Source organism: Geotrypetes seraphini, chromosome 2, assembly GCF_902459505.1.
Source record: "Geotrypetes seraphini chromosome 2, aGeoSer1.1, whole genome shotgun sequence".
Taxonomy (NCBI): domain Eukaryota; kingdom Metazoa; phylum Chordata; class Amphibia; order Gymnophiona; family Dermophiidae; genus Geotrypetes; species Geotrypetes seraphini.
The window spans coordinates 499191492-499207421 of record NC_047085.1 but is presented as its reverse complement, the minus strand read 5'-3'; the positions used below and the strand labels follow the sequence as shown (position 1 = coordinate 499207421).

The following is a 15930-nucleotide window of genomic DNA, read 5'->3' as shown; positions in this document are numbered from 1 at the left end:
GGCAGGTGGGAGGGACTAAGAAATGTTTGCACTAACTATGAAACCAATGGATGTATTGAACTCTGTGTGTTTACTTTGTCATTTTTTCTATGCAAATTGGATACATTTTCTAGCCAGGAAGAAAATAAAAATATTCTCTGCTTTACCAAAGACTTCTGGAGTTTTCACTGTGAATGTGTTTCTTACAGCTCCCCTTAAGCTGATTTAGAATTGGCACTAAGCATGCCCTTTCTGGTGCCTACAATGAGGTGCCAAATTGTAGAATTGCCCCCAAATTGATCAACTGTCTCATGGCTCCATCGTCAAAGCCCTGCAACTCTTCCTCACCCTAGAACCATGAGACGAGATCTTACCTGGACAGGCCTGCAGGAAGCAGGTGCGACTGTCAAAGCCCACATTACTGCAATCCCCCCCAGGCAGACGCTGACGGATAATGTCCCTTCGACGGAAGATCACCCCTAAGCCACAAGACTGGCTGCACTGACTCCAGGAAGTCCAGGGAGAAAGGATACAGTCCACTAAAAATAGAGCAGAATGTGTCAGATATGAGCCTTGGATTCTGGCAAGATGCAAAAAGAAAAAACTGGGTACACAGAAGCCACAGGATTCTGTCTGTTATCTTTGTAAGATACACAGGTTGAAAACTAGGGTTGCCAACTGGCTCCAGACTTACCCATAAACACTAAAACAAACCTAGATACTCAGTAGTGTAATAAGGGGGGGTGGACCGCCCCAGGCGCCATCTTGGTGGGGGCACTGGCATATCTCTACCCCCCCCCCACGGCATACTCGTGCCCTCCCTTCTCTGCCCCCACCCCCATATACCTCTTTAAAATCTTCGCCAGCAGGAGCAATTACTCTACCCAGATGCCCGCGCCAACCTGGCTCCCTCTGAAATTACTTCTGGGTCACTGGGCCAGGAAGTGATGTCAGAGGGAAAGACAATGCCAGTGCGAGCAGTTGACTGGAGAAGCAGCTCACACTGGCAAAGATTTAAAGAGGTACAGGGGTGGGGAGGGAGGGCGTAAGTGTGGCGTGGGGGTGCGGAAGGAGCAGGGGGGGTTGGCGCAGAAGGCACGGGGCGGAGAGGAGGGCGCAGGGGGTGCTACTGCAGGTACTGCTCTACTCGGTTTTTAGCACTTGGCAATAGCGTAACAACTTAGGGCTTCTTTTATTTAAGGTGCGCTAGCGTTTTTAGCGCACGCAGCAGATTAGCGCGCGCTAACCCCACGCTACGCAGCTAGAACTAATGCCAGCTCAATGCCCACCCACTACCTACTGCTACTTGGATAAATGCCTTTGTTTTCCCCTGTTAGTATCTGCTTCCCTCTTGGTTGTATGTTCCCTTTGCAATTGCTAATAAAGATATTTAAAAAAAAAAAAGAAAATCAAAGTTGAATGCTACATGAAGTTTTTCCTAATGTGCAATGATTAGAACAATTTAAGCACTTTGAAGGTGGTCTTCTACATGCCATTTGAAATCTGTTTTTCTATGAAGATACAAGCTTAAAATAGGACACACAGTAGTGAATATCCAAATAATCTAAAAGTGTTTCTCAACGCGGTCTTGGAGTACCCCCCTTGCCGGTCAGGTTCTTGGGATATCCACAGTGGATATGCATGAAAGAAATTTGCACGTAATGGAGGCAGTGTTTGCAAATCAAGTTGATGCATATTCGTTGTGGATATCCTGAAAACCTGATCGGCGAGGGGGGTACTCCAGGACCGCATTGAGAAACACTGGCTCTTCTTGTATCTGTATCCCGAGAATAAGGCGATCGCCGGGGCTTCCATACCACAATCTGTTTCGTCGGAGCCATCCAGGCAGTCGTGCTGAAGGTCACATCTCCGGTCCGTGTGGATGCACTCCCCGCTGCCGCAGCCGAACTGTTTCCCAGAGCATGTGCCTGGACTCAGGGTGGTACGAGCCCACAGAGTAACCGCTGCCGTGGCGACTGGAACAGCTGCAGAAAAAGACGTGTCAACAAATCATAACATTTTTAAAGCCTAAGATGCCAAGACCAGGCACAGGAAGCAAATACATGTCCCAGGCAGTGGGGCTCCTCCCCCGCCCTCTTCCCCACCACCCCTGGTCACCTGCACGCCCCCTTCCCTTTCCCCGTACCTTTTAACTTCTCTGGCGCGAACAGCATGCCCATGTTAATGTTGGCTCGCCCTTTGATGTCACTTTCTAGCCACGGATCCCGGAAGTGATGTCAGAGAGCGCGCCGATGCCGGCAGGGGCAGCCACCTCATGCCGAGGGAAGTAATAAAGGTACAGGGGGAAGGTCACGGTAGCCATTTTAGAAGGCAGTCACAAAGAGGCAGGCTTCAAACCCCAGAGAGTGGTAGAAAACTGGAACGCTCTTCCGGAGGCTGTTATAGGGGAAAACACCCTCCAGGGATTCAAGACAAAGTTGGACAAGTTCCTGCTGAACCAGAACGTACGCAGGTAGGGCTAGTCTCAGTTAGGGCGCTGGTCCTTGACCTAAGGGCCGCCGCGTGAGCGGACTGCTGGGCACGATGGTCCACTGCTCTGACCCAGCAGCGGCAATTCTTATGTTCTTATGAGTGAGAGGGCTGCGCTACTGTCATAAAGACCCTCGCTGAATCACCAGGTACCTCGGGGGGAGGGGGATACCTATACATGGAAGAGTGGAGGGGGGCGCAGGCATCAGTGGGTTGAGCTGCCATGAGAGCCCTGCTCCTGTCCTGAAGACCCACCTGCTGGACTCGGTTCATAAGTAGGCCCTTGTGGGGAGGAGGAATCATGGGGTTGGCAGGGAGATCAAAGGGGCCTGGAGAGGGGAAAGAGCCTTGGCTATGGACTGGGGAGAGGGGAAGGGAGGGAGGGAGGGAAGGATGAGAGGTGCAGAGACCTGCAGGGGGTTGGAGGGGAGAAATAAGGGAGAGAAGCTAGACCTTAGGGAGGGAAGAGAGAGTGAGAGACCTGGAATATCTCAAACCCCCTTCTCTACCCACTATGGCTCTTTGTAAATCTTGGATCAAAAATTTAGGATAAAATGTCTCTTTGCTTAAAAAAAGGTTGCCAACCGCTGGCATAGGCAAACCTCGGTTCCCCTTAAGGCCCATTCTCCGGGACCTTAACAGAGCTAAAACTAGGAATCCTAGGCTGGAGGATGTAGCCCAGAACAGAAAGGATAAAACTATGGTGTAAAGGAAAGTCAAAAAGGCCCTGGGGAGTAGCAGAGGGAAGGAGTCTTTCTGAGATGTTACAGTTCTTATCATGAGACTGGTTCTATTGCACAGGAGATGATATCTTATTAATGCCATCTCCTTGGGTTTTGGCCAGGTACTAGAGACCTGGATTGGCCACCATTAGAATGGGCTGATCTGACCCAGTATGGCTATGCCAAGTATAGGACAATCAAGCCATTGTAACATCACCGATGAGGTTGGCTCTGAAGAAATGTGGAATGAGGCATTATGACATCACAATCTCAGCTCTGGAATGTTGCTCTCATTGGGGTTCCGGAATCTTGCTATTCTTTCAGATGCTGGAATGTTACTACTCTTTGGGTTTTGGCCAGGTACTAGGGACCTGGATTGGCCACCGTGAGAACGGGCTACTGGGCTTGATGGACTATTGGTCTGACTGAGTATGGGAGTGCCAAGTATAGGAACATTAAGCCATTGTAACATCACTGATGAGGTTGGCTCTGAGGCATTATGACATCATAATCTCAGCTCTAGAATGTTGCTCTCATTGGGGTTCCAGAATCTTTTTTTTTTTTTAATTATTTATTTATGCAATTTTAAATAAACATACAACATAAAAATGCATTAAGAAATAGAAAGCATATTGCTAATTACAAAAACAAACCACTAGATAATATTTCCCATTTGAAATTCAAGAAGCAAATATATTCATAGCAACTTTCTCTGTAAGTCCTCAATTAAAGATAGGAAGAGGATAAGGAAAAAGAGGCACATCTCAGAAAAAAGAAAAAAAAAAAACAACTTAATTCAATAATGACAACGTCTCGCCGCCTAAACTACTAAAATCTTCCACTTACTAATAATTATTATAATAATTATACTCTTCACCCTGACCCGATACCTGTACCTGTATTTTACGCTTATTCTCAAGAAAAGCCTCCAATTGTTTGGGATCAAAGAAAAGATATCTATTTGACTCATATAATATTAAACATTTACAAGGAAAACGCAAAAAGAAATGAGCACCCAGGGCTATCACCTGAGCTCGTAGAGCCAAAAATTGCTTCCTTTTCTCCTGAGTGTCTACACAGACATCAGGGAAAACCCAAATTTTACCTCCCAAAAACAATTTATCAGAGTTACGAAAAAACATTCTCATCACCCAGTCCTTGTCAGATTCAAAAACAAATGTAACTAGGAGTGTGGCTCTTATACACTCTTCTTCCAAAGATGTTTCTAATAGTTGTGTTACATTTAAACTGTCCATCGATAGTTCTCCTTGGGAAGAAGATTGTCGTTTCTTCCCCGGCATAGAATAGACTCGAGAAAATGGAGGCACAGTTTCCTTTGGGACCCCCAGAACTTCCATCAGATATTTCTTAAGCAGTTCAATGGGGGCTACAGTCCTGGATTGAGGAAAATTGATAAAACGCAGATTCAACCTACGGGTATAATTCTCCATTTTCTCCATTTTATTCCTCAGTCCAGTCATACCTTGTCCATAAATCAAGGTATTAGATTTTAAATCTTTAAGACTTTGTTGAACTTCCTCTACTTTTTTCTCAAGCTCAAAATTCTTTGCCTCCTGGATGACAATACGTGTTTTACAGTCTTGCAAGGAATTGTCCACCAAAAACTTATTTCCAATGAAAATCTTCTCCAAGTGAGCTACAGCGTCCCAGATAGAGTCTAAAGTAGCATGGGGAGGTTTAATCAGAGGTGTAATTTGCTGCTCACCAATATCCTGCCGCTGATCAAATTTCTCAGACCTGGAACTCTCTCCGTGCCTCTCCTCTGTACCTCCTACAGCACCTTCAGTAACCAGGTGGAGCTCAGAACTTGCTCCCATATTGTCTCCCAGCAAACTGGTTTCTCCTCTCATGCTCCGGATACCACCCTCCTCCGTTGAATAATCCGCAGCGCCAATCACAGCCTGCGTGCTCAACGCTTGTTCCGGCAGCATCACCATGCCTGGGTCAGAGGGTGGAAGTCGCTCCTCCGGGCTCAGCGTGACATTGAGCTCGGGTAAGGCCGCCCCTTTGCCAGCACCCGCTCTGGGGATGTTTGCTGTTCGGACTACGAATCTCTCCATGGTGGAAAAGGGAAGGGAGGAGGACTCGGAGGGGTAAGTCCTTACTTTCCCCTTTCTCTTACCCATGTTAAAGAAATTTAGAACGCTAAACAGTGGAAGTAAAATAAATTCCGATAGTAGCCTTCCTCAGCATGGTTACCGGCGAGACGCCATCTTAACTCCTCCCCTCCCTGGGGTTCCAGAATCTTGCTATTCTTTGAGATGCTGAAATGTTGCTACTCCTTGGGTTTTGGCCAGGTACTAGGGACCTGGATTGGCCACTGGGCTTCATGGACCATTGATCTAACCCAGTAAGGCTCTTCTTATGTTCTTGTGCTGCCAATGGAAGGGGAGGCTCTTAGCGCAGGGGTGTATCTAGGTTATAGTGAACCCTGGGAGGAAAAATTAAGATGGGCCCCCCTATAACACCATTTTTCCCAAGGTACTAGAGATGAGGTGGGGGGGGAGGTGGGGGGGGGGGGCGGAGAAACCTCTTCAGAGCTCCAGTAAACAAACCCTACCAAAAGTAAACATATTCCAGATCTATATAGACCAAAAATACACCAGAGAAAGGTAAACTTGCAGTTGCATAGATCACGCATTTGCCATCTTGAAACACCCCCCCACCGTACCTCAATTTGTCTTTTCACTCTTTCCCTTCAGACAAATTTGGTCCCATTCTGTTACATTTTCAGAGAATTATTTTGTCCCCAGACAGACAGGGAGACAATCTTGACCTCTTATCTGTAATTCTTTCCAATTACCATTGGATTGGAAAGAATATAAACCTGTTTCCACAGTTCTGACATCATTCTTCTCATTTATTCGATGCTGGCACCCGGATATGGCTCAATACGAAATATCTGAGGATAAAACCAGCAGTGGCCAAATTTTTTGAACTGGTAAGTGCCAGTATATATCCCAGGTAACCCTGTAAAGCCATGTCTCCTATCGCCCTCAAATGAGGTAAACCCCAACATCAATTGTAATTCAAGACATCCGTAATACCAGACATTGGGCTAGATGCACTAAAGATAGCGACTCGATCGCTGTTGGCCAATTCTCTGGCCGATTCTCCAACAGCGATCGATGTCATTGCTGTTAGAGCTTCTGTATTATTTTTAATGGAGCAGATGTTGTGTGTGAGTTAAACATGCACAACCTGTCCCATTAAAAAAAACAAAAAACAACCCGCACCACGTCCTCCCATCTTGCACCGGCACCCTGAGCCACCGTCCACCCACCACCCCCCGACCTGCGTCAAAATGGCAGAAGGGATGCCTGCTCCCTCCTTCCACTGAAAGAACTCCCTCCTCCCGTCTGTAAAAAAAGGCAGGAGGGATGCCCACTCCCTCCTACCACAAAGGCGCCCACTCCCACCCCCTCCCCCGGCCCCCAAAAAATAGGCAAGAGGGATGCCCACTCCCTCCTGCCATGAAGGCGCCCACTCCCCTACCAGGCTCTCCTGCCCCGTACTTTAAAAGTTGGGAGCAGGAGGTAATGAAAACACCTCCTGCTCCTCCTCCCTCAACGACAACACTGGGCTTTAGGCCCCTCCCCAGTGAATTATGTGATGTATGAGGAGGGGAGGGGAGGAACCTGAGGCATCTGAACCAATCAGGGCTTAGGCCCCTTCTCATACATCACACGATACACCGGGGAGGGGCCTAAGGCTCAGTGTCGTCGAGGGAGGAGGAGCAGGAGGTGTTTTCAGTACCTCCTGCTCCCAACTTTTAAAGCATGGGGCAGGGGTACCTGGAGGGGAAGTGGGCACCTTCATGGCAAGAGGGAGTGGGTATCCCTCCTGCCTTTTTTTTCATGGGGGAGGGGAAGGGAGTCCCTTCATGATAGGGGGGAGTGGGCATCCCAACTGGGAGAGGGGGGAGTGCCTTTGTGCCAGGAGGGAGTGAGCACTCTTGCCTTTTTTTTGGGGGGGGGAGAGGAGGGAGTGCCTTTGTGCCAGGAGGGAGTGAGCACTCTTGCCTTTTTTTCATGGGAGGTCCAGTCTTGTCCTTTGTGGCAGGAGGGAGTGGGCATCCCTCCTGCCATTTGTATTGGGTTGGGTTGGGGGGGGCATCGCTGGGGGACTTTTTTCTTTTGTTTTTTTAATAGGGCTATTTTGCATGTGTAATACATGCAACATATCTGTGCCATTGAAAAAAAAAGGAAAAAAAAAAACCCAGGCAGACCTGTTGGTAACAGTTACCGACAGATCTGGAGCAACCGGGTTTTACGATTGGTAAAACCCGATGCTAAATAGCCAAGCGATGTTAGTGCATCATTCCATTGGCCATTTTGCATGGGGTTTTACTAATTTGCATGGGCTGGATCGGATCGGAAAATGGGCGATCACATGAGGTAGGCCTTTTAGTTCATTGGGTCGGTTATCAACGATCATCACTAAACCTGTGAAAATAGGTTTAGCGATGATCGCTGACTTTAGTGCATCCTCCAGATTGTGGCAGGAGACCATGGAAGTCCTGTACCAAAAGGAACTGGGACGGATGGTTCTCTGCTCCTTCCAGGTTTCTCTGTAGTTCTAATTCCAGGTTTTCCACTAGTTTCCAACTCCTTTGGAATTCCTGGCTTGCCTGTAATTCCTGTTCCAGGTACTTCTGTTGCTCCAGGGCCAGGTTCGGAGGTTGCTATTCCGGGAGTTCCTATGATTTCTGGTCTTTGATCAACTCCTGACCCTCCAGTGGGTCCGGATACTTGGGTAGCTGTCCTTGGTCCTGAACAAGTACCAGGAAAAATATAAATCAGTCAATATTTGCAAACATCAGAAGCTATAAGTAATCAACAAAATGCAAACTGAAGCATTACATACTCGTTGTTTGGGCTATGCTAATTAATTATACAGTAAAATCTTATTGGTGAAAATGAATGAATGGAAAACTAGCTACAAGATATTACTATCATTCTACACTGGGCAAAACTGAAATGAGTTATTGTATGGGCAACAGATCTTTTTGTGAAGTAAGTAAGTAAAAGTAAGAGGAAAAGAAGGCCACTTCTTTTGGTTCTCAAAAGTAGTAGCTGAGAAGGTAAGGAATAAGAGGTCAGCTTTCATAAACGACAAAAGATCACAGAAAGAGAAAGACAGGCAAAATATCTGGAAAAGTTAAGAGAGGCTGGTCGAGTAGTCAGGAAAGCAAAGATACAAATGGAAGAAAAATTAGCAGACATGGTAAAACCAGGGAGACAAGACATTTTAAAGACATATCAGTGATAGGAAGAAGTGCAAAAGAAGTGGCATTATGAGACTCAAAAGTGAAGGGGAGGAATATGTAGAAGCTGATAAAGAAAAGGCTGAGTGGCTTAACAAATATTTCTGTTCTGTGTTCACAGCTGAAGCGCCAAGAGGAGGATCGCAGAAGACAAACGCAAATAGGGATGAAGGAGTAGTAGATCCTGATCAATTTTCAGAGGGTTGTGTTACTGAGGAGCTAGCTATATTAAAGGTAGACAAAGTGATGTGGCCAGATGGTGTAGATTTGAGGGTGCTGAAGAAACTTAGGGAAGTTCTGGTGGCTCCTGCTGACTGACCTTTTCAATGCTTCTCTAGAGTCAGGAGTGGTACTGGAGGACTGGAGAAGGGCAGGATGTGAACCCTCCCTACAAAAGTGGAAGTAAGGAAGAAGTAGGGAATTACAGACTGGTAAGTCTGTGGTAGGCAAATTAATGGAAACGCTTTTAAAACAGAGAATGATGAAGTTTCTGGAACCTTGTGGATTACAAGACTGGAGGCAACATGGATTCACTAGAGGTAGGTCTTGTCGGACAAATCTGCTCAATTTCTTTGACTGGGTGACCAGAGAATTGGATAGAAGGAATGTGCAAGATTTGGTGTATTTAGATTTTACTCAATGTGTAAGCAATGTAAACAAGTCGTTCAACAAAATAGCAACAATGAAAAGACTTGTAGAGAGATAGGTTTAAAGTAATTATTAGTACCCTCAGATACCAGCGCCATTTTCTGCCTAAGATGTAAGAGCAGAGCTGCCCACTAATATACGACCCCTGAAGAAGCCGAAGTCTCGGTGAAACGGGTCCCGTTGGGCTTTGACAGCGTCTTAAGATAAATGCTGTCTCTTATCTATTTGGACATAATTCTTACTTTGGCACTTTATATTTATTTATTTATTGTGCACGTAGTATGAATCCTTTGTGAAATTGTACCCGATGAATGATATCTACACACCTGCAATAAGCTGTTATAAAAATCACTTGATGGTTTAACAGCACAGGTATCTGAGGGTACTAATAATTACTTTAAACCTATCTCTCTACAAGTCTTTTCATTGTTGGTATTTAGATTTTAGCAAAGCTTTTTATAGTTTTGCACACAGACATCTAATAAATAAACTAAGTGTCATAAGGATGTGCCCCAAAGTGGCGGGCTGGGTCACGAAATGGTTGAATGGAAGACAACAGAGGGTAGCGGTCAATGGAGATCGCTCTGAGGAAATGGATGTTAGCAGTGGTGTACCTCAAGGTTCTGTTTTTGGGTCTGTTCTTTTTAACATTTCTATGGGCCAGGACATGGCTCAACGTGGATAAATGTAAGGTGATGCAATGTCGGTAACAAAAATCTTATACATGCATACAGGACGTCAGGGGCGGTACTTGGAGTGACCCCCCCCCCCAGGAAAGAGACTTGGGAGTACTGGTCGACAAGTCGATGAAGCCGTCCGTGCGATGCGCGGCGGCGGTGGTGAAAAGGGCGAATAGAACGCTAGGAATGATCAAGAAGGGGATCACGAAACGATCAGAGAAGGTTATCATGCCATGGTACAGCTCTGAGACTCGTCTATTCATTGAAAAAACATGATCACATTACTGAGGCATTCATCAATTCTCATTGGCTTCCAATCCAGGAAAGAATACAATTTAAATTCTACTGTATACTATTTAAAACTATAAATGGAGACAGCCCAACCTACCTAAACGACCGCCTCATCCAAACCACCTCTACCAGGCATAGAAAAACACACACCCCATTCACTTACCCCCCCAATCAAAGAAGTAAAACGGAAAAAACTATACAACAGACTACTAGCCACTCAGGCAGCGAAGATAGACAACCAAGTCTCCAACCTGTTGACAACAACCCCAGACTACAAGATGTTCAGAAAGGAAATAAAAACTATACTCTTCAAGAAATCCCTTAATAAAGCTTAATACCATGATAAGGCTTAACCCCCCTCTTACCATCCCCTCCCTAACCCCAGATCCTACTTTTCCCTCTCTTGGAAACCTTCTCTGATCTAACGTTGTAACCCTTCTTCCATAGCTCTTTTTGTAATCCGCTTTGAACTGAAAAGTAATGGCGGAATAGAAATCTGTAATGTAATGTAATGGTACACCCTCACCGGGAATACTGGGTCCAGTACTGGTCGCCGTACATGAAGAAGGACACGATACTACTCGAGAGGGTCCAGAGAAGAGCAACTAAAATGGTTAGGGGGCTGGAACAGCTGCCATACAGTGAGAGATTAGAGAAACTGGGCCTCTTCTCCCTTGAAAAGAGAAGACTGAGACATGAGGGGACATGATAGAAACATTCAAGATACTGAAGGGAATAGACTTAGTAGATAAAGACAGGTTGTTCACCCTCTCCAAGGTAGGGAGAATGAGAGGGCACTCTCTAAAGTTAAAAGGGGATAGATTCCGTACAAATGTGAGGAAGTTCTTCTTCACCCAGAGAGTGGTGGAAAACTGGAACGCTCTTTCGGAGGCTGTTATAGGGGAAAACACCCTCCAGGGATTCAGGACAAAATTAGACAAGTTCCTGCTGAACCAGAACGTACGCAGGTGGGGCTCTGGTAGGGCACTGGTCTTTGACCTAGGGGTCGCCATGTGAGTGGACTGCTGGGCACGATGGACCACTGGTCTGACCCAGCAGCGGCAATTCTTATGTTCTTATGTAAGCAATATTGCTGATGGGCTGTCAGGTAAGATTTATCTCTTTGTGGATGATACTAAAATCTGCAATAGAGTAGACACCCCAGATGGGGTGAATAACACGATGAAAGACCTAGCGAAGCTTGAAGAATGGTCTGAAATATGGCAGCTAAAATCTAATGCTAAGAAATGCAAGGTCATGCATTTGGGCTGCAAAATCCTTAAGGAATGGTACAGTTTAGGGGTGACGAACTTATGTGCACGACAGAAGAGCAGGACTTGGGTGTGATTGTATATGATGATCTTAAGGTGGCCAAACAGGTTGAAAAGGTGACGGCAAAAACTAGAAGGATGCTAGGGTGCACAGGGAGAGGTATGACCAGTAGGAAAAAGGACAAGGTAGATATCTATTCAACCAATGGGTAAATTTTATAAATAAAAATGGCTTATATTCCTAGTTATAGTCCCATCTAGGATCCAAGTTTCTGCGTAATCACTACGCCTTCATCAGGGGACACTGAAACAGCATGCACGTCTGCTCCACACTGTGTCTAGAAGATTATATTTCAGTATCCACTGATGAAGGCGTAGTGATTACACCAAAACTTGGATCCTAGTTGGGACAATTACTAGGGATATAAGCCATTTTTATTTATAAAACTTACCCATTGGTTGAATAGACGCCTACCTTGCCTTTTATTGTATTGTTTGGACTTTTAAGGCAGGGTATTCTTCTCTTTGCTTGATAGTAGAAAAAAAGGAGGCATTAATGCCCCTGTATAAAAAACTTTGGTGAGACCTCATTTAGAATATTGTGTACAATTCTGGAGGCCGCATCTTCAAAAAGATATAAAAAGGATAGAGTAGGTCCAGAGGAAGACTACTAAAATGGTGTGAGGTCTTCATCATAGATTTAAAGATCTCAGTCTGTATACTTTGGAGGAAAGGCGGGAGAGGGGAGATATGATAGAAACATTTAAATACCTACATGGCGTAAATGTGCATGAGTCAAGTCTCTTTCAATGAAAGGAAACTCTGCAATGAGAGGGCATAAGATGACGTTAACAGGTGATAGGCTCCAGAGTAATCTAAGGAAATACTTTTTTACAGAAAGGGTGGTAGATGCGTGGAACAGTCTCCCGGAAGAGGTGGTGGAGACAGAGTCTGTGTCTGAATTCAAGAGGGACTGGGATAGGCATGTGGGATCTTTCGGAAAGAGAAAGAGATACTGGTTACTGCGGATGGGCAGACCAGATGGGCCATTTGGCCTTTATCTGCCATCATGTTTCTATGAGACTTTTAAATACTTACGTGGCATAAATAGGCATGAGGCCAGGTTCTTTCAAGTGAAAGGAAACTCCAGAGTGAGAGGGCATGGGCTGAAGTTAAGAGGTGATAGGCTAAGGAATAATCTAAGGAAATACTTTTTTATAGAAAGGGTGGTAGATGTGTGGAACAGTCTCCCAGAAGAAGTGGTGGAGACAGAGACTGTGTCTGAATTCAAGAAGGTGTGGGATAGGCACGTGGGATCTCTAGAGAGAGGAAGAGATAATGGTTATTTATTTATTTTAAAAATTTCTCTTCCGCCTATCAACTAGGCGGAGTACAAATGACCGTACATAACATGAGACCTACAAAAAATACAAATTCAACTAAAAACATACTAAAATACAAACTCAGTAAAAAAATTAATTCAGCAAATAAAAAGATTTTTAGGAAAAGTATCGTAACCGATTTATAAACTTTACTTATATGACAACAGCACTTTAATAAAACTATCGATGAGGGGGCGACATATGACTCAGTTAGCAGCAGAATTCTCTACAGGTTTATTTATTCTAATTTATTGTATACCACTTGCAAGTCCAAAAGCTTTCAAAATGGTGTACATTCAGGTACAGCGGGTGCTTTTCTGTCCCTGGAGGGATCACAATCTGAGTTTGTAACTGACGGTTAAGCGATTTGCTCAAGATCACATGGAGCTGCAGTGGGATTTGAACCCCAGCTTCCCTAGCTCTCAGCCTACTGCTGTATTAGGCTCTTCCTCTGCATGTTGGACCAGCATAAGAATGATCCAGAGATGAAGCTATACACAAAAAGGGCTGCAGAGCGGAGGCTGCGAATTACAGACCAGTGAGTCTCACATCAATAGTGTGTAAACTCATGGAAACACTACTTAAATGTAAATTAGACACGATTTTGGATGAGGGGAATCTAAGAGATCCTAGTCAACATGGATTCACTAGGGGTAGGTCATGCCAATCCAATCTTATCAGCTTCTTTGATTGGGTAACAGGAAAACTAGACTCGGGAGAGTCTCTGGACATAGTGTACTTGGATTTCAGTAAGGCTTTCGACAGCGTCCCACACCGTAGACTATTAAACAAGATGAAATCGATGGGGTTAGGTGAGACACTAATTGCATGGGTCAATGATTGGCTGAGTGGAAGACGTCAGAGGGTGGTGGTCAACGGCACCCTCTCTGAGACATCGGAGGTGACCAGCGGAGTGCCACAGGGCTCGGTCCTGGGTCCACTCCTTTTTAACATATTCATAAGGGACTTGACCCGAGGGCTTCAGGGTAAAGTAACTCTATTCGCTGATGATGCCAAACTATGTAATATAGTAAGTGAAAGCAATCTGCAGGATAGTATGACGCAGGATCTGCTTACGTTGGAAAACTGGTCCTCGACATGGCAGCTGGGCTTCAACGCTAAGAAATGTAAGGTTATGCATCTCGGTAGCAGAAATCCATGCAAACCTTACACCTTAAATGGAGAAACACTAGCTAGGACTTCAGAAGAAAGAGACTTGGGAGTAATCATCAGTGCAGACATGAAGGCCGCCAAACAAGTGGAGAAGGCCTCATCCAAAGCAAGGCAACTTATGGGATGTATCAATAGAAGCTTCGTTAGCTGCAAATCTGAAGTCATAATGCACTGTACAGAACCATGGTGAGACCTCATCTGGAGTACTGTGTGCAATTCTGGAGGCCACATTACCGTAAAGACGTGCTTAGAGTTGAGTCGGTTCAGCGAATGGCCACTAGGATGATCTCGGGGCTCAAGGGTCTCTCGTACGAAGAAAGACTAAATAAATTGCAGCTCTACACTCTGGAGGAACGCAGGGAGAGGGGGGACATGATTGAGACATTTAAATACATCACGGGACGTGTCGAGGTGGAAGAAGACATCTTCTTTCTCAAGGGACCCTCGGTCACAAGGGGGCATCCGCTCAAACTCAGAGGAGGGAAATTCGATAGTGACGTAAGGAAGTATTTCTTCACAGAAAGGGTTGTAGATCACTGGAACAAGCTTCCAGAGCAGTTGATCAAGGCCACCAGCGTGCTTGACTTTAAGAATAAATGGGATGCCCTAGTGGGATCCTTACGAGGGTCGAGTTTAGGAAATAGGTCTTTAGTACTCAGACTTAATGGGGTGGGTCAGTAGAGTGGGCAGACTTGATGGGCTATAGCCCTTTTCTGCCGTCATCTTTCTATGTTTCTATGTTTCTACATCAGGGGTGTTCAACCTGCGGCCCAAGGGCCGCATTCGGCCCAGTGAAGTATTTTGTGCGGCCCCGGTCAAGGGCGATGCAGTATTTTCCTCTGCTGCCCCCGGGTGTTTACCGTCTTGCCGGCTCCCTCCTCTGTCTTGCTGCAGCGTTTGCGTGTTTGTGCGGCCCCAGAAACATTTTTTCCGGCCAATGCAGCCCAGCGAAGCCAAAAGGTTGGACACCCCTGCTATACATGAACTTTTGATACCACATAGGGCCTTGTTTTTCATGGTTTTCTCTAGGACAGGGGTGTCCAATGTCGGTCCTCGAGGGCTGCAATACAGTCGGGTTTTCAGGATTTCCCCAATGAATATGCATTGAAAACAGCGCATGCAAATAGATCTCATGCATATTCATTGGGGAAATCCTGAAAACCCGACTGGACTGCGGCCCTCGAGGACCGACATTGGACACCCCTGCTCTAGGACAACACTTTACCTTATCACAATGAAAATCAGCAGGTGACAGCCAGGAATGTACAAGTTGCAGGGAAATACTTTTAAAACCAATAGGAGGAAAAAAAAAATTTCACTGAGAGAATAGATAAGCATTGCCCGAGGTTGTGGTAAGAGCAGATAGCAAAGCTGGTTTTAAGAAAGATTTGGACAATTTCCTGGAAGAAAAGTCCATAGTCTGTTATTGAGAAAGACATGGAAGAAGCCACTGCTTGCCCTGGATCGGTAATATGGAATGTTGCTACTCTCTGGGGTTCCGGAATCTTGCTATTCTTTGAGATGCTGGAATGTTGCTACTCTTTGGGTTTTGGCCAGGTACTAATGACCTGGATTGGCCACCGTGCGAACGGGCTACTGGGCTTGATGGACCATTGGTCTGACCCAGTAAGGCTTTTCTTATGTTCTTATATAGAGACAAAGACTAAAGAGCTGGAAGGAACCTCCAGAAATCACTTAAAACCTCTTTCTGCCTCCAGACTGTACTAAAGCTAGCCTAACCTACCCTTGAAAACCGTCTGCACTGGAGATCCAGCCATCTCCTCGAATCATTTATTCCCAGACTTATTCCCCTGCACACTCAGAAAACACTACCTAACACTGTCCAGCCTAAATCTTCGCTCTAGTTTTTTTTTTTTTTTAGTTCAATATTTTTTATTGAGTTTTTTGAAAAAATATAAGAAACAGTTCAAGTACAAGATATCAAAAAATAAAACAAAACATTTAGTATAACAAGTATTCAGTTACAGTGTGCAGTATAGAATTGAA

The 15930-nt window shown here is 45.3% G+C and overlaps 1 protein-coding gene across 1 annotated transcript in view; it reads right to left on the bottom strand.

The window, feature by feature from the left end:
• LOC117354948 (SCO-spondin-like) overlaps positions 1 to 15930 on the bottom strand; it is a 441431-nt gene that overhangs the window by 213900 nt on the left and 211601 nt on the right. The window contains 4 exon segments of the mRNA XM_033932909.1: positions 354 to 518; positions 1797 to 1964; positions 4297 to 5256; positions 7738 to 7983. Coding sequence (XP_033788800.1) covers positions 354 to 518; positions 1797 to 1964; positions 4297 to 5256; positions 7738 to 7983 — 1539 coding nt within the window.